The sequence below is a fragment of the Vanessa cardui genome, chromosome Z (genome assembly GCF_905220365.1).
Source record: "Vanessa cardui chromosome Z, ilVanCard2.1, whole genome shotgun sequence".
Classification (NCBI taxonomy): Eukaryota; Metazoa; Arthropoda; class Insecta; order Lepidoptera; family Nymphalidae; genus Vanessa; species Vanessa cardui.
Genome location: NC_061154.1, coordinates 11032797 through 11054836, shown reverse-complemented (window position 1 = coordinate 11054836; position 22040 = coordinate 11032797). Strand labels below are relative to the sequence as shown.

The following is a 22040-nucleotide window of genomic DNA, read 5'->3' as shown; positions in this document are numbered from 1 at the left end:
TATGTTATAATAAATTAGTTTAAAATAACAGTGATTAAAATGCACATTAAACATTAGTTTACTTTAAAACTTGAAGTTACATGTTATATACATTAAATATGTACTTAACTTTCTATAAGCTGTTATAACATATAGAATAACTTATACTATCGTTATTTATACCTACTTTTACATTTTATATGAGAAAATGATAAAAATCGAATTTGTCAATTTCAATATTGTCGAAAATATATTATGATATTATTGGTAAATTATGAATCGGCTGACATTTATCTATAACTTAAAAATAAACGATAATCCATCAAAGTTTAAAACAGTAACACATCACACGTGTCATTAATGTAAAGGATTAAACATTCTAAGTCAATTAAAAATCGCCATTGTCTATTTCATTAACTTCTATTCTAAGGATACATACCTTATATCATAACATGAAGTGTCGCTGAAGAATAGATGATTATAATTTTGATTATTTCAATCAATAATTTAGAATGATTAAATGTAGAAGAGGCGACATATAGATCTGTTATATTAAGTTCTGATCGAATTTAAAAATTGTTAACCCACACATATTAACATCCTTATGGTATCGATATTACCATTTGTTTTTAATTAAAGCTATAAAGAAAAAAGACAATCCAAAACGTTTTATTTTGAATGTACAAAGTATAAATAATTTATACAGTGATTATTATATATTGAAAAAATTAAACTGCTCACAGTTCATGGGTAAATAACAGTGTATATATAATAATATATATAAATATACAGCCCTTGTCTGTAATTTTATTAAGTTGTGTGTTATAATAAATATTTACATATTTACAGATCTCATCTCATTGATGAATACATATCAAAATACAAGAAATCCTTTCTGTGAATAAAAAATTTTACAGTCAAAGATCGAATTTAAAATATTATATATCTATGGGTTTTCAAGATGGCTACTTATTGTAGAAATTTGTATCGACCATACATTTATATGTTTATGTATGTTAGCGCTTACAGAAATAAGGTAGATAATTTATGAATGTAATAATGAATTAAGTCTGTTATGAAAAAATAAATCAATGCAAAATATTTAGTTGACAAAACTTATTCCACGTTGAAGAAATAAAATATACTTCTGCTTGGGAATCGAAACTTAAAAACGCAGTTACTTCAATGAATTTAAAAGATTCAATGCAATAGTCGAAAACGAGATAGTCAACATTGTTAAAATATTACATATTAAGTAATAGTGCATAATTATGACACATGAATAAACATTACCTATTTAAGTTAATTTACAAATGTGAATATTCATATTTATTGTTGAAATATTTTTTTTAAACTCGTGTCATAATAACTGATTTTTAAATACATAAGCCATACTGCAGCTCATGCTGGATCTGAAGAGTTATCTCTCGTGGAAAGGAAACGAGTTCAATTTGTAGTAAGTGTAGATCAACAAAATTCATCGTCATTTCATAAAGTAATTCATTGTATCTTTTAATAAATACTCTATCGTAGTTAATTCCAGAATCAAAGTCAATCATAAAATATAATAAATCTTGAATGATTCGTAAGACATTGTCACAGTAACAGTACCAGCTTTGTAAATAATGTGCAAGCTAAATACTAAGCTTGTTGATATAAATAACAAAAAAATAATAATAACAGTAAATATATTTTAACTAAACTATATAGCATAGCTTTGATATTTTACGCAAAGTAATACGTCTAGTTAGTCTAAAGACCTTCGTCTTTATTCAGATTCTACATAGTCCAACACCGAGAAATCGATGAATTTGTCGGATCTTAACCGTCATGGACGCGTCAGACGGATCTTGCGCACAGTATCAACGTAGTGCTTGTTGTGCGCCATTACCAATTCCTGAAGTTTAGGCGGCAACTCTTCCAGCGAGGGAGCGGTACCCTCCTCGATATCAGTGCGCCTATAAAACAGTATGTAAGGCGTGCTCGATCGGTTAAGACCGTTCAAATGGGCCTCGTCAGCGAACGTCACTTCGTCGTCGTTGTACTTGTGCCACTGATCGTTATCCTTGGCGAGAGTGTAGTAATGACCGGAGTCGAGGGTTGTTCCTGCGTGGATCACGGCGGCGAATAAGTTGTATACGGAATGTACCGCCTGCGAACGTACCGTCGGCAGTGTTACCGAATGGTTATGATACATCGTATGCATCAGTTTCGTCTGCACTTGCAGCTTTGAATCGAACCTGTGGATTTATAAATATATAACACTGGAGTCGTTATCGAATAACGTCACGCTTGAAATACTAAGAAATAACTTACTTGAAGTTCTTGAGAACCAGAATGAGATATTTCGGCGTTGTCTCGATGAGAACGCTCCTCTCCGCGTCTTGGAGACCACCGCAATCGCGACATTCGTACTTGTTTTCGCCGGATAGACTTTCCTTGGAGCAATAGTACTCCAAAAGACTCTGGACGCTGTGTTGCCAGCCCTCTGGTTTTTCGGGGAAAGCCAGTTGGAGGTCTCGGAAAACGTCACGCGACAGAGACGACGCGTGACACACGGTACACTCGACTCGAGTCAGCAACACGCCTCCGAACATGCTGTCAATGAATGAGTCGCGGCGTAGAAACGTTGCATCGCTCATACGAAAACGTTTCTTCGGTGGAACCAACGTCTCTTGCTCGCCGGAGCTGCGCTTGTGGCCACTAGAACTAGATCCTGAGAACAAAGAAACATTACTGTATCCAAATTCATTCCCTCGAAACCGATATAACTGAATTATATTATTGCACTGGTAAAGGTAAATTAAACGGAAAAAAATATTTCCTTCAAATACATATGAACATACCAGCAGCGCTACTGCCGGGCCTCGGCGATACAGAACGTCGACTATGGCTCGATTCAGCAGGATCATCACTGAAATTAATAAAGTAATCTTCAATTCAGTACTCAGTTGAACCGAGATGGCGCAGTGATTAGAACGCGTGAACTTAACCGATGATTATTTAAACCTCCGCAAGCAACACTGAATATTCACTCAGTTGTCAGTACAATAAATTGTGATCTTTTTAATAAACCTTGACGAATATTTTTGAACAAACATAGGAGGTATAAATTAATGTTAAAGGTAAGTTTGTAAATAATTACTTTGATACATTTACCAAATCGGAGTTTTAACATTATAAAACCCTTAAAGGATATTCTAGTATCATTCGTATAATAATTAATTACTTCTCTTTATTATTCGCTGAAAACTAAATATCGCTATTATTCTTTTTTTAAATTTGTAAACGCAATAAAAATACCGTAAAATAATCTTACCTACTAAACCTAAGCCCATGTTTGAAACCATATCCGTGTAAACTTTTCTCTTGTAAACAGGCACGTTGCTTTGTAAAAACAATAGGCTTGCAAAACATTTATAACCTACCTTTATTTCAAACTTTAGAATTACAGTTAACTAACTTGAATCTTAAGATATAAATTTAGCTGACAATTAAAAAAAAATCGAAAAAGATTGTTTAATTTATTAATAATGTTTGATCCTTAACATTTTTTGTGGTTCTGACAGTCTCCTTTCCTCGGCAAGCTAACTTCATAATCGAATAAGAATCAAAAACTTTATTCTCTTTCTCTATTCTGTTTGTGTACAATCCGAAAATTGGAAATAATATAAACTAATCAATATGAATAGTGTATAGGCCTCTTGATTTTCTTTTATTCTATGTCGTAATATATTATCTATGTTCTTAAAAAAAATTGATCCCGCTGATTTCTTTCGCCGCTTCTTCTCAGGTCTAGGGTGTTAAATTCCGAACCAGTGGTAGATTTTTTTGACTATCAATAAGAAAATGTAATCAGTTCTATTTTGAATAAAGGATTTTGACTTTGAATTTGTTCATATCCTTTCGTGTGTCAACTGCTACAATGTGCCGACTTGGATTGCCAAATAAATCGCTGTTTACTTATTTAATCCTTACTTATTGTCGCCTAATCCTATTCCAACATTCCCTATGAATTTGTGAAAAAAGCCTGGACATAATACAATCAGAATACCCTTTATTATACACCAATAAATAAATTATTTAAACACGATTGAGAAAGATGCACAAGAGACAGCAACAAGGACAACAACAACAACAGCCTGTAAATTCCCACTGCTGGGCTAAAGGCCTTCTCTTCCTTTGAGGAGAAGGTGTGGAACATATTCCACCACGCTGTTCCAATGCGGGTTGGTGGAATACACATGTGGCAGAATTTCTATGAAATTTGTCACATGCAGGTTTCCTCGCGATGTTTTCCTTCACCGTTGAGCACGAGATGAATTATAAAGACCAATCAAGCACATGAATCAGCGGTGCTTGCCTAGGTTTGAACCCGCAATCATCGGTTAAGATGCACGCGTTCTAAACACTGGGCCATCTCGACTCTTATCGCTAAAATAGCGTAGTCTTCCACGCAACCTTAAGGTAGAGGAGAGAAACAGATATGGAAAGAGTATGGGGTGTACAATACAGATATAATCGTACTATCTAAAGGATATTTTTAATAGAATATTTACCCAGCGTGTGGGGATTGTTGCTGAACATGAGGATGAATCATGCGCAGGCGGCTGGCGCCGTTGAGCACGGGCGGACGGGTGTAGTCGAAGTTTCGATCCGAACAATGCTCGTAGGACTGTAGCAACTCGAACAGATATCTGTAAAGAAGATAAAGCTTATTTTTATATTTGTTTTTTTTTTTATTACATATTATTACTGAGTATATATATTCAGTATTTTTTATGAAAGTTAAGCAGCCGGTGTTTACGTAGCAAACGTACAAGAAAGGAGGTAGTTCGATACGGACACCTCTAACATTATCAGCATCTACCCGCACACTTCAGTCTCGTGAACAAGACATTCGTAAACAATGTCGAAATATCGAGCTCCACCGAACAAAAATAAAAAACATGGTAAATATCCCGAAATTAATAACTTTAACAATTAAGCAGAATTGTATACCATTAGAAACAATAATCCTCAAAACCTGAACATGTGGTATGTTATTTGTAATGTGGTAGATTTTTTTTTATGGAATTGGTTGGCGGACGTCATATGGGCCACCTGACGGTAAGTAGTCCCCATCACGCAAAGACAATGACGCTGTAAGAAATATTAACTATTCCTTACATCGTCAATGCACCACCAATCTTGGAAACCTAGATGCTATGTCCCTTGTGCCTGCAGTTACACTGGCTCACTCACCCTACTAACCGGAACACAAGAATACTGCGTATTGTTGTTTAGCGGTAAAATATCTCATGAGTGGGTAGAACCCACCCAGGCAGGCGCTTGCACAAAGCCCTAACACCAAGTTAAAAAATAACAAATAAATACAACATACGAAGTCTGCATTCTAGGCTATTTTAGTGTTAATCTCATCATCACATCTCATCATCATTCATCATCACTTGTTACCTAAAAACGATTCAAAAAGGCATGCGATATAAAGTTTCAGCTGTCGTGCTAGTAAATTTTGTTGAGGAGCAAAGCATATTATAGTATTGTTTATTGTTGAATCGATTTACTGAGCCCCGCACATAAATGTATATCGAATGTACGGCGAATGTAAAATAATGAAAATATGTTTTAGTAGATGTTAAAAACAATAATGGCCAATTATCACTCGTCGTGTTAAACGTTTATATGATAACGAAAGGTTTAATTATTACCATATTAAAATACGGAAAATAGTATAAAAGAAATATAGAAAATGAAGAGGCAGATGAAGCTGTAGAAAAGGTTGAAAATTAAATGAAATTACGAAGATCACCGGATAACTTTTAATTGCCATAAAAAAAGTAAAAAAATTCAACATGCAATCATTCAGAAGTTGCAACGGAAATAAAATAAATCAATAGCGACCTTTACGTAACGCAGTAAAGGTCGTTTATAATATGGGAATAATATATCGAAAATTACTTAAAATTTAATAAGGGCACGTAATAGACCTTTAGAATAGACACATTGGACAAAAACAATTCAATAAACAACGGCCGAAAGTCCCTTTGGAACACGAACATTTATTATGAGAGTTTAATGCTTGGGTATTAAAGTCTTTTTTCTGTACGTGTTTCCTACAAGTTTATTAAAAATTGCGAGTAGGCGGATAGTAAAACAAAAATATGACGTAAGTGAGTGTTAAAACGTCTGCATCTCGTTTTTCGAAACTATAGTGGCGGTTAACTAACGAACAATCCGCAAAATATGATTGAGGAGTTTATATGGATATAAGCTCATTTTAGAACATTGACATTGAGCCCGCAACACCAGGTGGAAAGAACCAAATCTTAATATTTGAAACACTTGTATCCAACCAATGACATTGATTCAAAAGGGTTCCAGTATATGTAGTTAGATAATATATATCCTAGTCGATGATACCATCCTAACTGTGCAACTTTTTATAATTAACTACGCAGTACATATTAAAGTGCATAAGTATGTTCCCTCTAACGCGGTGCACTCTATGATATTCTCGCTTTCATAATCAGATCAGACCCCAGTTTAAAACACAACGACTTTACTTGCATTTCGATTAATTGGAGATGAGATCGGATCGGATCGGATCGGATCGGATCGGATCGGATCGAATCGGATCGGGATTGTAAACACTTCCAACTTCTAGCCTCCAAATTGTTACTGGCAATTTATCGACAGAAATACCTAATTTTTCTTTATCGGCCTGACCTGGGACAGAATCAACCAAGTACCTCAAGATCTGCCTGTTTTTAGCCGTATATCTGCTTTAATAGTGCATTAACTCATTAATAAACATCTCAATGTTTTAATGTAGTATTTAGCAAATTATAAAATGGGATATTCGTATTTCTTTTAACCATTAATTAAATTACATCAAATTAAACAAACAATGCGTGACAACAAGAGTTAAAAATAAAAAGGTATTTTAATTCTTTTTTTTTTGGGAAATAAGATGTTTGCGAAACAAAAAGTTTTGCAATGAAAACATAAAAAAAAACATTCAAAATTATAAAGAATGGCCTGTATTTAAAGCAAATGAGATAATTTTGAAATGTGACTTATGTAAATGCTTAAAGTAATCTGTTTAATATTTTCCGGATAAACTTCGAAATTTTGACTAGTTTCAATATCAATTCATTTATAATTCAAATTCTATTATTTTTTTAAACAAAATTAACACCGTTTATTTTTCTTAATATTGCTGTATCTGTGACCGTGCTCGTCAAATATAGCAAACTATAGCACAATCATATATGAGTAAATGAAGATACAATGCCTATTTGGTTAATCATTTTCATTCTATACATTTTGTTCTTACTAATACCTATTGCGAGTGAGTTTTAAGTTATTTTGGAAGCACAATATACCAATATAAGGCTATAAAAATGTGATTTTCCAATGAAATACCTTTACAATACTAAAAGTGAATCGGAAATAATAAAATTAATAAAACATCGATTTATGATTGGAAAATCTATCAACGTTTGAATTTAGTGAACCTATTAAATATACGATATCTTTGACGCATTGTAATTCCAGATCAGATATTTTTTAGTGTAGGTGAATGGTCGAATTACTACTGCCCATAGACATTGGCGCGGTAAATTTTTTTTAACCATTCCTTACACCATAAAGGCCCTACCGACCTTGAGAACTTGAGAAGTCTTTTGTCCCTTGTACCCTTACGCTGGTTCACTCGTCCTTCTAAATGCAACACTGATTATTGCTGCTTAGGCGCAATATATGATGAGCGGATGGTACCTACCTAGGCGAGCTTGCTCTGAGTAATCATTCTACTATAGTTAAGAATAATTCAGCATTTCAATCCAATTAAGTCATCAACAGGTAGCTTAAGGGACTTTAAGTGAAACATGATGTATTAAAACTATGTCTTGTGTCTTACTTAAAAAAAGTGTTCAGACTATACCAAGAAAAGCCTAGCTCTACCCGGGCTTGACACCCGCGCATGTGCTATGATGCAATTATGCATTATCGATCGAGTATTGCCTCAGTGTTTTGAAGTCTATCATTTACTAATAAAACATTCATTAATTGAAAGGGCATAACGCAATTAGAGGGTCTTTTAAAGTACGAAAATTAATCTACAGTACGCGACCATGCGAGCGCAACCGATTATTAGTAGCATGATCGATTCACCTTCTGACTCATTCGCGCAATAGAAGAACAGAATAAAAAGTATTCTTCTCTTTTTTATACTTCACTTGGAACTTATACGAAAAATATTTTAAAATAAAAAAAAATAAAAACAAAAACTTTTCTACTTTTTTATTTCAATAGATATTATTAAATTCAAACCACCTGTGAAATGTAAGGATTCAAATTCACCATAAAATAAACCGCGCATTAAAACGATGAAATACGTTTTCTTTAGAAAATAAATTGTAGCATTTATCGCTCTTTGGTAATTCCATGATTAGTGGCTAACTTTAAATCGGCTTAGTAGTAGCATGTATGAATACAATTGTTCGTACACAAAACCCTTCGGTACATCAGACCATAGCCGGCATAGCGTAATTAGGTTATGTTCTAATTATTATTAAATTTACGAAATAAACTCGATTTAAATTAATATTTTATGAGCCATAAATTGGACGATTATGTAAAAGGAATCTGCTGCTAGCAGATGACTACGAATCATACAATGAGATGAAAACGACATTAAAATTGAGTATTATTTATATCGAAGAGCGGCACAAAGAAGTGATAGAGGGCAGGAAAGTAATTCTAAGAGCAAGGAGTTCCCAGAAACTTAGTGATTACTATCTAGACAAAGATGGTCGGAACAAAATGTACTTAATGGTATATATAGATAATATCATGTCAATAATAGTAAAATTTAGTTTGATATATTATTAAGTTCTTAATATTACTTATTAAAAAATCAATCGGTCTAACAGACCTTCCACGGGCATATCTTGTACATTATTTGAAGTGGCCATAGAAATGTTAATTAGCGTTTCACATGTCAAATCTAAGTGGCTATTAATGAATTATAAAAATTACGACAAAACCAATACGAAAAATTAGATTTTAGATGCATTTCTTTTAATATGCCTTATAAAATTATCAAATTCGCTCTATATGTTGGCTTATGAGATATATATAGTTATACATAGTATAGTCGGGGTAAGAAAAAGTTCGTCACCTTAAGATCTATTTTCTTGTACTCAGGATGAGCGATAATCTGCTTTACCGATCGAGAATGAAATATTGCGTTGAAATGATTTGATGTTTAGATTCAAAAGGTACTAAGAGTTTAAGACTTGATAAAGTAATTAATTTGAAAAATGAAGGTGTTCTTACTCCGAACATCTCTGTACATTTAACTAGCATTGACATTATAAACTGAAGCTGAAGACGAACACGATGTTCAATTTTTATTCATAAACGACTTTCTTATCAGGATATATTTGAACAGATCTAATAAGACGTCTAGGTGTATTTCTGCACAATATTATTTCGCATTATTTGTATTATGCTATTTCGCGAATGACAAAAATATTTCAATTTAAAACTGAAAAGCCTGAAAACGTTTAAAAGAATGTAACGTGTGAAACAACCAAGAGAAATATTTTCATTATATAAAGCGATATTAACATTTTTATACTCTACAATTTCCTAAACCAACTTTTAAATTAATAAACATTAAAAAAAAGAATGAATGGTACTTTCTGTCGCGTCCTTTATCATTCATCCGATTGAGTTGAATCTTTGTACAATTGTTGTTGATACTTGCGTAAAGGCTCTGTAGATCAACAGGTGGAGCGACCGCCTTAGCGGTATCAACAAAAAGGAATCAAAGAGGTATTGCAATGCAGTCTGTTTATAAATAAGTATATTATACTAATATTATAATTTATAATAAAAAAGCAATGACACGCTTATTGATAAAATGTATTGTAGATTTGAATTTTGAGAAATTTCGCATTTCTTAGAGTGAAAGATTAGTTTTTCCTAGTCATTAAATTGTTGTTTGTCTGCTTTCTTTAAAATCATTTAATAGACTTCATTGATAAAGCCGGCCTATGAAGCTCACACCGCGCGTGCTTTAATTTCATATTAAAAAAAAATAATAAATATTATTAAATAAATAAAAAAATAAAAGATACCGATAAACTAGATAATTTAGAACACACAAAGGGCATGGAGGGCGAGTAACATCGGCGAACGACGACAGATTTATTATGAACGCTGGTCTAAGAAATCGTACTTTTCCTTGCTTTCTAAGTAAGTTCTTACTTACTTAGGAAGTCTGCTTCAACGAGTTCGAAAAGTGACAATAAGAACAAAACACAAAGATAATGCGGCTGCTTGCCTATCCAGCATGCTCCAGCTAGAAAACGAATAGTTCAAAAGAGACTACGGGTAGTTGATTTGTAAAATAGTCACCGTAACTTTACACTTGTGAAAGAAGGATTTGTCTTGCAAATGCAAGACACCTGTCGCCTTTGAGGGGTTGTTTCAACCTCGCTTACATAGAAAAGGTATAGTACTTCAGATCATAGTAGTATCATCTTTTAATGTCGACTATCGTTGCAGCTAATTCTAAGCACATTGTGTCTTCCTTCGAGTTAGACTCAAAATGATGGATCAACAAAGTCACACTGCAAAGTATGGGTAGGATTTTTTTCAGACCGCTTAAAGGAGTGAGTAGTTTCGCTGTTACTTTTGATACAGTCTGATCATTTTCGGTACAGTACGACACTTACAAGGCGTCCGTGGCGCTGGTCTTCCTCAAATGCATGTCTCGAAAATTGTTTCAACCATGCTATTTGTTAATCATAATCTAATTAGGACAATGACATTCATGACAGACTTCCATTTCAATCATTATGTTAATTTTTCTACATTATTGCTTTTACAAATTGTCGAATCGATCGATATATTTGTTGAATGATTACTTGCAATCGAATGACGTTTCGTGGTTAAAACATGATCTTGACAGGATATCAAACGTATTCAAAAACCAAATTAAATCTGTCTATTCCTTAAAACAGACCTGCCCTCGTAAACTCGGAAGTCAAGTTAAACAAAGAAATCTACTTCCAGCGATATAAGAGACCTTAATATTGCGTAGAAGAATAGAAGCTCATGCTTCAAAGTTTTATTGATGACTAAATAAAAAGTATGCCCTAGTATGACAAGAATGCTGGCAATTTTCAAGTTAAAGAAGGAAGCTATGCGTTAGGGAAACTTTTACCTGCAGGAAAAATTTCAAATTTTATCTACTAAATGAAAACATGATAAGATTACTAAAAAGCAACGATTTATGTCACTCTTTTCAACACCAAATAGTAAGCTGTGAAATTGAATGGTATTTCGCGTCAGATACAATATCGGGTAACAGTTACATTTTCGAAAACATCAATCAGCTGTTATGGCATGTAGCTTTTACGTTTCACGTTAAAACCGTGGGTGGATATTGTATTGGAATGGAAACTTTCAGCATCTGTCATTTAAAAAAATGAATATCTGATATCGTGAAATTCAAATTTGAATAATTATCCGGTCTTTAAAATGAGAGGATTTTTTAAATAAATGTCGTCATATAATTTAACAGTATTTAATGCATGTTCTCTTTTTAATTACGTACTTAAAATGTTTCGGAAAATGTCTATGGTTTCAAGTGATTGCGAATAATTAGTATAAGTATAGTTATTTTGTTTGTAATACTTGTTGTCAGTTGGAACACAGTTCGTATTATTTTGTTTCTGTAAGCATCTTCGATATTTCAACATACATTTTCATACAATATTTTGTGTAAACTAGAATGTGACCGCCTGAAATGATCTGGTTCAATGAATTATTGTATTTCTAAGTATCAATTGTCTGGGTTATTTTAAAAACTATGGCCTGTCAATACTTCCATGGGAGCGTCACGTCTTCTCGTCCTATGGTCATGGTTTGATATAAATATATGTCGGTTTATCAAGACAATGCATCAATTGCATTTATGTAGGTATTGATTCTTAATTATTTATTTTTGTTGTAAAATTTAAACTCAATATAAGTCTGCGTTATAAATTACTACCTACCCGTTCTTGCTTCACACGGGTACAAAAATATACCAAGAATTTTTCCTACGTAGTATAGTTGAATTTTTCACCAATTTTCTACTACAATATGCATGTATTATAGAGTACATATACATATATTTCCTCAACACTTAGTTTAATGACGAAAATCGCATTAAAATCCGTTGCATAGGTCAAAAAAACTGGTCGCAGAGGTGTATCGGTGTCGGGCGGAGTAACGGCGAGCCGAGCTTCATTAACGCTATGCTCGGTAACGGTCTGAAATGCGCTCTTTCTGCGAAAACGTCATGTCGCAGAAGGAGGCAGCGCAATGGGCAGCGAAAGCGAAACTGGCGACCGCTGTAAAGTCGGAGTGGACACCGCTGGTTTTTAGTGAGTATTAGGGTGTACTAGGGCGCAGTCTTGGGCACCGGCGTTTCTACATACAACCCTCTCTCCTCCTCACGTGGGGAAACGCGTATTGCGTTTTTCCAGGGAGAGAAAATGTAAAAAAAAGACTTGTTTTATATTATGTACAGACATTATTTTACATTACTTTTGTTAACGTCAAAATATTCATATCGAGCGTATTGTAAATAGAACGATTTGATAAAGACACATGTATACGACAAGAAAGATATGATAAATTACCATGCTCCCCGGAACAGAGAATCTGTTATTAACGTTCAATTATTGAATATGTGAATACAAGAATTTTTTTCTAAAAATAATTAACCTACTTATTGTGAAAAAAAATGTATTAATAAAAAATTTATTTGAGTTATTCACTCGAATAATATTTCACAAATTTGTTATTGTTACGTTTTGCACCCTTAGAACTAGCGCGCACTGGTAACTTTTGTCACGGTGACTGTTTCGTCACTCTTGTCGAGTCCGTGAATATACAGACACAAATGTCATGTACAGATGCAGACACAAATGTCACGTCGTAACGTGCGTGCACCTCCAATATATACAAAAACCTTCCTCTCGAATCTCTCTATCTATTAAAACCCCGAGAAACACATAGTCTACTTTTTTGTCTAACTCATGAAAACCAATACCCACAAACAAGGGCAAAGCCGCGGGCGGCTACTAGTCTGAAATATGTTCGAAACTATTTTATCACATTTCTATTGCCTTCATTAGTGGTAGTCAAAACGCGAACCTCCTTTGGTCGTTCGCATGCCATTCTATAGTAATACGAGCCAGGCATCAACTATGAGAAATAAGGATAACGACATGAACAAAGTCCCAAAGGGAAAAATCTTTTAAGGATTACTGAGAAGCATGTCTGCTGCATATCATCGGAAAATAAGGCATCGGAACTAATGAGCAAAAAGACGAACACGTTTACTCGTGGTATTTCTGTAGCCCGTATACTTGAAGATGAAAAGCTTTACCCTTCTAATTGGTCCGTGCATTTTTCTCAATTTCTTTAACGCAGGGTTGTCAACTCAAGTAAAATTTCATTTAATTCTATAATACTAAATTTTGAAATGAATTACGAATTTAAACATTTTATTATATTAGTTTAACAATATTAACTTTCAAACTTACTTACTAAATAAACTTTACTCCTGTTCGTCACCCCTGCTCACGAACGCGCATTTAACGTTATGATTTGATGATACTTTTACATAGCGTACCTTTAAATTCGTTTCCTCTTTACAGCAATTATTCATTAATATGGAATACAAATCTTATCCATGATTTTATTAATTACTTACCAAATTATTTTGTAATATTTATAAATTAAAAAAAATTGAATATAGCCTCTTCAGCATCTTTCATCATTTATTGCGGTCACTTCCTATTTGATTGTGGTCGGCTGTATAACATTTCAGATAAACAATATGAGGGCACGCCATCTGCCCGAAGTCATACTGCTAAAAATCTTTGATGATATTGTGGTCTTTCTTTATACAAAATATGCCTCAGTCAGCTCTAACGATATTTTTAATAGAAACAGGATGACTCAATTCTATTATTCACGAAAGCAGACGTTATTCCTTCACTGGCCACCAACAGAAACGGCTATATTTTATTAAAAAAAAAATTCTTTTCCTTCAAATTTTGTAGCAATATAACAAATGCTTACCCTAAGAACTCCGAGCTGTCGTGTTGATTGTCCCTGGTGAAGAATGGTGGTTTCACGACACTGAAGAATTCAGACGGATTCAGCTTAGTCGATATGGAGTGCATCATCTCAGCAAAGAGAACGCTCATCTTCGCCCAGTATGGCACCGCCGTCATCTTTAGCACAACATGTGTACTAAACCTGATTGGAAAATGCATTCAATTACATTTGAGTTTAATTCATTTAGGTATTTGATGATCCACAATGCTGAAAAACATTTCAAGGCGTAATATTGGTTTCAGTTTACACATATGACGATGAGCAAATTCAATTGAAAAATTTCCATTCGCACTAAAATATATTTAAAGTAAATTCAAAGTAAATGGTGCAGATAAAGGACGAAACACAATTACAATCTTGTTTTTCGATCGCGAAGCGGTATACAAGTTTACATTCAGCCCACTTCCGCTATTCCTCGCGTTATTTACTCAAAATACTTTTGTTACGTCGAAGGCAGGCAATGTTTATATGTTCGTCGCCCACTACTCAACACACTGTTAAGCAGCTGGGTTGACTGTAAGACTTGTATGACAATTACATTAATATATTCAAAAGAAAGTAAATGATTGCAACGAACAATTATAAAATTAATCACACCTTCTATTGAGAAATAACATTATTAAATTTTTCAAACACTTATCGCTTGTAAAACGACATGAATAAAAAATAATTCAATTCAAACAGCAATTATAAAGAGAAAACGAACGTGTTAAGTGATCTGTAAGATTCGGGATTAAGTCCCAAGCATTTTAATTTGCGATTAATCTAGCGCTCGAGCCATCTGCAATGTACCTAATATTGAGACGAAACTACTTCGCAAGTAATTCTGAGATATATAAAATCTGCCAATACGCAGTGAAGCAGCGTAGTGAATAAGCCCCGACTAGTTTATGACAGGTGTCTCTGCCCAATGAAATATTTACGGGCTGTCTCTTTATAAATGTTATAATAATCATTTATGTCATTTTTTATGTCACTTAATTCCAAATTCAAAAACACACATAAAATAAAACTTCGCTAATTTAAAATGCATCTTAAATAAATAAATGAAAATCGCAGCGCAAAATACACTTATAGCGTTATAACATCACGAAGCAACATAGAATAGGTAACTGGCATAAAATAAATCGCATGCACGCACAAAATCCAAAAAAAAAAGAAAATAATAATTCGGGTGTCACTTTTAGTTTCACGGATGAAATAGGCCATAGAACAAGTCGCAAAGCAACTTTAGCAATTCATTCATCAGAAAGCATGCGAGTTCTACTCAGCGATCCTTTGAATGGCTTCGGAATATAATAAAATCGAGTGCTGTTGAGATAAAAATTTAAATGGGCATTTGAATAGATTACAGCTGTAGTTTGTGGACCGTAATATGTCAGATGACGTCATTTTAATTACAAATATATAGCTGTCTAATTATTGAAAATCATTTGAAGCAATTTTACAAAAATAGTAGATCATAGAATAAAATATGCGAATTCACTAATGAGATCACAAATTAAATAGCAGTTCGCTTTTGTATGCACAACAATTTCAGTAACAAGGTAACAATTTCGTTTATTATGACTGCACTAGTATTGATCCATCGGTCGATATATGTAACAGTGTATTTATTATTAAGACTATAGACGCTGTGCTCCAATTATATACATGCAATATAATTTCTGAATAAAAACAAAACGTTGCCTGCATTTTGACATAATAATTACGGAAATTCCACGTTTATTATTAATCTATATTAATATTATAAGTGAAAGTAACTCTGTCTGTCTGTCGTTCTTTTACGAGCAAACCGCTGAACCGATTTTGATTAAATTTGGTATGAAGTAAACATAAACCCTAAGAAAGGACATAGGCTAGTTTTGTTGCCTGACACATGACACCCAACACTATAAAACGCGAACAGCGCTACGAGCAACTAAAAGTACTAATATACACATATACGAAACTACTAATATGCTAAAGTTACTGTCTGTCACATTTTCACGGATGAACAAAAGCATCGAATTTGATAAAATTTTGTAATAAACGACTCTTGATCCCCCAAAAAAAGCCGTAGACTACATTACCACTTTTCCATAATATATATTATAGTATATATAATGACAATAATAAACAAAATTCTTGAAAGTTGCATCATTCAAAGGATATCGAGGAATATGCCTTGAGTACGCGGAATATGTCGTCGTTCAGTTTCCTGTAGCTACAAACATCTTTGTTATGTTATTTATAGAAATAGAACAATATTATATATAGAATTTCTATTTAATAATAACACAAATTTCGTGTTTTAAACACTAAATTTTTTTAAACTATTAGTGGTGGCGTTTATCCTACCGTTATCCTTGATATGGTGATGTGTAATGTAGCCGACATTTTATCGATATATTTATTATAAACCTGTCATCAATCAAAGATGGAATACAGAAAATGTTTCAAACAAACTATCGGTTTACGTATTCATTTCAATTTGCTAATACATCAGTTATGTTGAATACAACTAACATTTTTAATTAATATATTTTTATTTATAATAGAATAAATAATTTTCGCATATTCAGGATAAATATCATAAGTTAGCCCACGACCAATGACATCGCGTCAATTCGGTTTCAAATGTTCTTTACTTGGCCTCTTGTGGTTGGTATGGCGTAGCATTGATGACGTCATGAAGTGGTGATATTTCATGGAATATTTCAGTGTATATCTACTACATCATGGTGAGCCTCGGTCAATGAATGGAAGTAACTTTTCAGTATGGACTTTTAAGACTTTTAAGTATATTGGATAAAATAAGAAGACCTAGATGGAAGATAAGATACAGTGGAACTTAAGCCAAAACGTATAACGTATGTGGTAATTCTCTGTTTATGAATTTAATGATCCGATCATAAATGGTCACCACCGCCCATAGACATTGGTATATAATATGATTCCTCGTACTACCATTGTGATACTAACCTTGGGAACCGTGACGATATGTCCCTAGTGCTAGTTACACTGAATAAATACTAAATATTACTGTTTGGCGCTAAAATGTACAATAAGCATGTAACTGCTAAGACGGTCTTCCATAAAACTCTACCAGCAAGTTAAAGATTTATAGATTTCGAATATCTTTGTTTGTATGAGACATTTGAATTAAATGTGTTGAAATATAAAATCATTTCTGAAAGTGTCCATATTAGAAATTTCTCACGAGGCCTTCCCTATCTTGAATAGCCGCAAATGCGCTGTCATTTCGCACCGCAGTCGTACTTAAAATTTAAAATGTTTCATCGTATATGATCACCCTATGTACAATTCGACAATGTATTAAATTTAGGGTTTACTTGTAAATAGAGTTTAAATAAGAGTATATACATAAATCAAACTGTATCTTCTAGAATATAGCTGGTTAACACTCGGTTGCGAGGTTTCCTAAGACACAGTCTATGATCAAACAATCTACCAGTATAATACTGGAGCTTTGAAGCTTAATAAGTTACGCAGCGAATTTCCGAGAAACTAGATCGACGAGATACCCTCTTAGATGTTTTATATTTATTTTTCCCATTAATGATATAAATAAAGTATTTGTTTCATTAAAATGTTTTATAAAACCTCTCATAAGTATTATTCGCAATAAATGAAACAAACAATATAATAGAAGATAAGTTCTATTTGTATTGTTCATACTATATACTTTATAAATATAAACATATTTCTTTCGATAAAATGTTTTATGAATACGACCTATCAAACTTAATAAACACTATTTAACGAGTGGTCGAAATACGACCGACAACACACCAGAACGTTATAAATACGACCGAATACATTGTTAACAAAAATAAAATATAAAATGATTCAAAAGATAATACACCGATATACCGATACCTCGTCATTATTACAATTTAAATAAAAAAAAAAACAAGTTTATATAAAAAGTGTCATTATTTTTTTAACTTTGTCATGACGTTTGTGGTCTTTGGTTGGTAACGTAAACATACAATGTGATATTTAATTTATGTATAAAAAATATACAATTACATGAGTGTGTTAAACTTATAGTAGTGTGTGTAATATTTTATTTCATTGATTTAATATGTTTCAAAAGTAGACCAAATATAAAAAGGAATTACTCCTTCTCCATATGATCTTTAAATGGGCATTTCTTTTATCATCCGCGTATATTACTTTAAAAGACAACGCTTTTGCTTCACATATTAATATATAGATACGTACTATTTACATGTACTTTGTCTGATGACTGCCAAAATCAAACCAATCAATTAAATCACACGATACAATATGATAGTACATAAATGCTGGAATACATTCACCCGCGCTAGTTACTGAGCAAAATACTTTATATAATGGAACTAATTTTCATTCTAGCTCCAGGAGAGTTGTTAGTAGAGATGCACGCTGTATTGACATATCACAAAGGGCAATTGCAATTTCATTCATATTAATGAAACATTTATTTTATACGTGAATTAACAGATGAACACAGCAGAGCCTCAGGCATTTACGTCGAAAACATCCGAACGAAACATTGATTAAATTGATCACTAAAGCGTTTACACTGTTTTATTCGCTAAATCCGCTTGCACCTCAGAACGTCAAGCAATAATCACGTTATAATTTCGATGAAATAACTTTACCTCTATTTAACAAATATCAGAGAGAGAGAGAGAGAAAATAATATTGTAAAAAATTAAAATACAGTACCTACTGAATCGTGGATGCGGTTAAGTTTCTGACGGGCTTTTAATATCTTAGATAATTACCGTAGCTTTAAGCGAACAGAATTTCATAATGTAACAATATAAAATGTTATTGCGCTATTTTTAAAAGGCTTTAATCTGGCTTGGAAATAAATTGTCATCAACTTAATGTATTCGACAATCCCAAGATATTGTGATTTAATAAAAAAATATTATTGATGAAGAAGTAAAGAGAAATCAACTTGGCATAAAGTTAGCAAAAGTAATGGAAAATTCTTTTGTCGTGAGAATCATGGTATAATACGACACAACTTAGATGTAACATCAGCAAATTCAATAAAACCGATTACTGGCGATTTATGCAACCAATAAAAATAGCTCTCTATCGCGCCATTCGAGTCTATTCGTCGCTATAGATTCTTACGTCAGTTCAACCTGAGAAAGCAAGTGCATGGAAATTGACGTGTCAAATTGACGAATATATCGTATCTAATTTTTGAAGGTAAAAAGAACATTTAAATTGTATCATATACGTCAAATGTTTTGTATAAAGAACAATATGTTAGTGTTCTTGTTAAGAACACCTACATACACACACTGTATGAACACGAACCTGTGTCTATAGAGGAAAGATTTTATCAACGGACGCCGCTCCGGTGTAATCTCACTCGCAGAGAATTCGCATCTCCGATGCACTCTTAGTTCACAATCATGAATAAGTTGGAATTTAAATTTCTATTATAAGTTTAACTTAATTTTATATACGTATATACATCATATACCAAATTTAATTTAATTTTTCATTATTGTTATATCTTGTTTATTGGTAACTCAATTGATAACATGGCGTTGTGTTTGTAAATCAAGGAAGGAAATTTATACCTATAGAACATAAACCGTCACACCCAATTTTACCCTACCCTGTGACCTAGCGCGGGGCTCAAACTATCTCCACGGCTAGTTCAATCTAAAACGGTTTAGGGGTTTAAGCATGACGAGGTAAAAGACAGAATTACTAACGCATTTGTAGTATTAGTATAGATTTCATAAAACATTTTGAAAACAAAGTTTTTTCGGTAGTACTTCTGTACTTCCCGAAATAACACATTGTGACATAATTAACATATTTTATTAAATGTTCATATTTTAAAACGAGCACAAATAAATTTCGTTATGAAATTATCATGGAATTTACATAATTATTATATTAAGATAAAAATTTGCATCAATTGTTCCATTGTATTCTACATTATAATACATACATATATAAGACTATATATTGCTATTTAAGGCTAGGCTATACACACAACTAAAATCAAAATCAGAAGAAAACTGCACGGAAGCTTGAACAACTCTATCGTGTTATGTAAATAAGATTTTAAGGTAGATAAATATTTTACTTACTGCCTAGCAACAAGGAGAGCTTGCATCACGCTGTTCATGTAGCATGTGTTCCCAAGGTTCAGTAGACCAACCTTCCTCATCGGTACGTGAGGGTTTACAGCCGGGAGGCACACGTTACGAGTGCGCCATGGCGGTAGTTGCAAAAAGCCGCTCGCTCGAGACGCCATATGACGTTCCAAGCATAGAATCTACGGAAAACCAACCTGTTAATACCGCGAAACCTAGTTATTAAACAAAAAATTTCCACCATAGACTGAAAGCTAAGAACCGACCGGCATCGTCGACAAAAAACAAAACACGGATTATCAATTCGTCCGAATGCACGGCAATCACGTGATGGATTTAATGAAGATCGCTTTATTCTTACTCGATAATTAGATAAATCATCTCCATATCCGAAGCAACGATTGGAAATCGATTTAATCTTCTAAATGTATCGTTCGATGTAAATTTCATTGGAGAGCGCAATAAATGTATAGACATTGAGAACGGCTGATACTCGGCATGAGTGACAATGGAAGCACTAAAATGTCATCCGCTGTGAGAGTAATTACTCCCGATTTAATAAGCCCTCCGTCCACAAGCGAACCGGACCGTAGGAAACGTAGATCACTAACAGTGACGACGGCATCATTTAATTATATTAGTGCCTAATGCATTGGATTTTTAACGTGTGTTTCATCCGAAGGTCGCCTAAAGGATTCTTTTTCTCCGATAACATTTACAACAACACCACGAGTCCATCAACATGTTGTAGTTCGCGATTTTTCCAAGAGTATTTTATTTTTACCAAATTGGAAATTTCAAAATAAGAAAGAAAGAGAAACACTATTTTTATAATATACGTATCATACGAAGTTTCATTAAAAGATATTTTCATAGAGAATCAATTATTATGAGAATAATAACGAAGCTACGACGAAAATCCTCTTAGGAACAGCTTGACCTAATTTCCAAACCACCAGCTTGAAAATATTATTTTTATAATACGACTTAACCATACAAAGTTCGTAGTATTATTAATTCATTAGTTACCCGCATCGATAGCGCTCAGGTATTTAGGTTTATCTCAAAAAGGGTATTATTTTAATCGCTTATTTTATTTGACAAATAATAGCTAAAAAGGTTTATTGATCACTTGACCCAGCCATCCTACCTATAGCTGAATACACGCAATTTTTTTAAATCAATTACTTATTTTTTTCCTCTTGAGAAACGACTGCTTTTCATTAAAAAATGAATTAAAAAGTGAATAGCAATTTTGCACTAAAGATTTGCTTCCCTACGTTGAAATTATAAAAATATATATTTAATTTTTTTCATAATTCAATTCGAAAGCCTATCAATGCAATTACTTTAAAGAGTCTGTGCACATACATTTAATTCATTTTTAATAAAATAAATTTAAAAATAGTATAATTAAATTTATCATTTTTTGCTGTTTTTTTCGTTTAAGTCGTCTCATGCACACTATGACACCGTGTAAAAAAGTTCTTCACTATGAACGCCGATAATAGTTTTGCATAGAAGGGCGCGTCTTCGTGAATGACTAGATCACACTTATCATACTGATAATACCTATTTGAACCAGTAATAGGTAATAGGGAAAACACAAATATAGATAATTCAACCTTTGCATATTAGTAATGCTATATAATTCCGATTTCTACAAAATTTGTATGCAAGGTAAACAAGAATTTTTAAATTATAGGTTTTTTTAATTCAATATAGCTTTCGAACTATTAG

At 33.0% G+C, this 22040-nt stretch overlaps 1 protein-coding gene across 1 annotated transcript in view; it reads right to left on the bottom strand.

Moving 5' to 3' along the window:
- Positions 1-561: 561 nt before the first annotated feature.
- LOC124542930 (ubiquitin carboxyl-terminal hydrolase 35) overlaps positions 562-22040 on the bottom strand; it is a 37129-nt gene continuing 15650 nt past the window's right edge. Inside the window, exons 7-12 of the mRNA XM_047120875.1 lie at positions 20295-20482; positions 14137-14316; positions 4539-4676; positions 2826-2893; positions 2296-2695; positions 562-2219 (exon numbers count right to left, since the gene is read on the bottom strand). Coding sequence (XP_046976831.1) covers positions 1808-2219; positions 2296-2695; positions 2826-2893; positions 4539-4676; positions 14137-14316; positions 20295-20482 — 1386 coding nt within the window. The 3' untranslated portion in view covers positions 562-1807. The remainder of the gene's footprint in view (positions 2220-2295; positions 2696-2825; positions 2894-4538; positions 4677-14136; positions 14317-20294; positions 20483-22040) is intronic.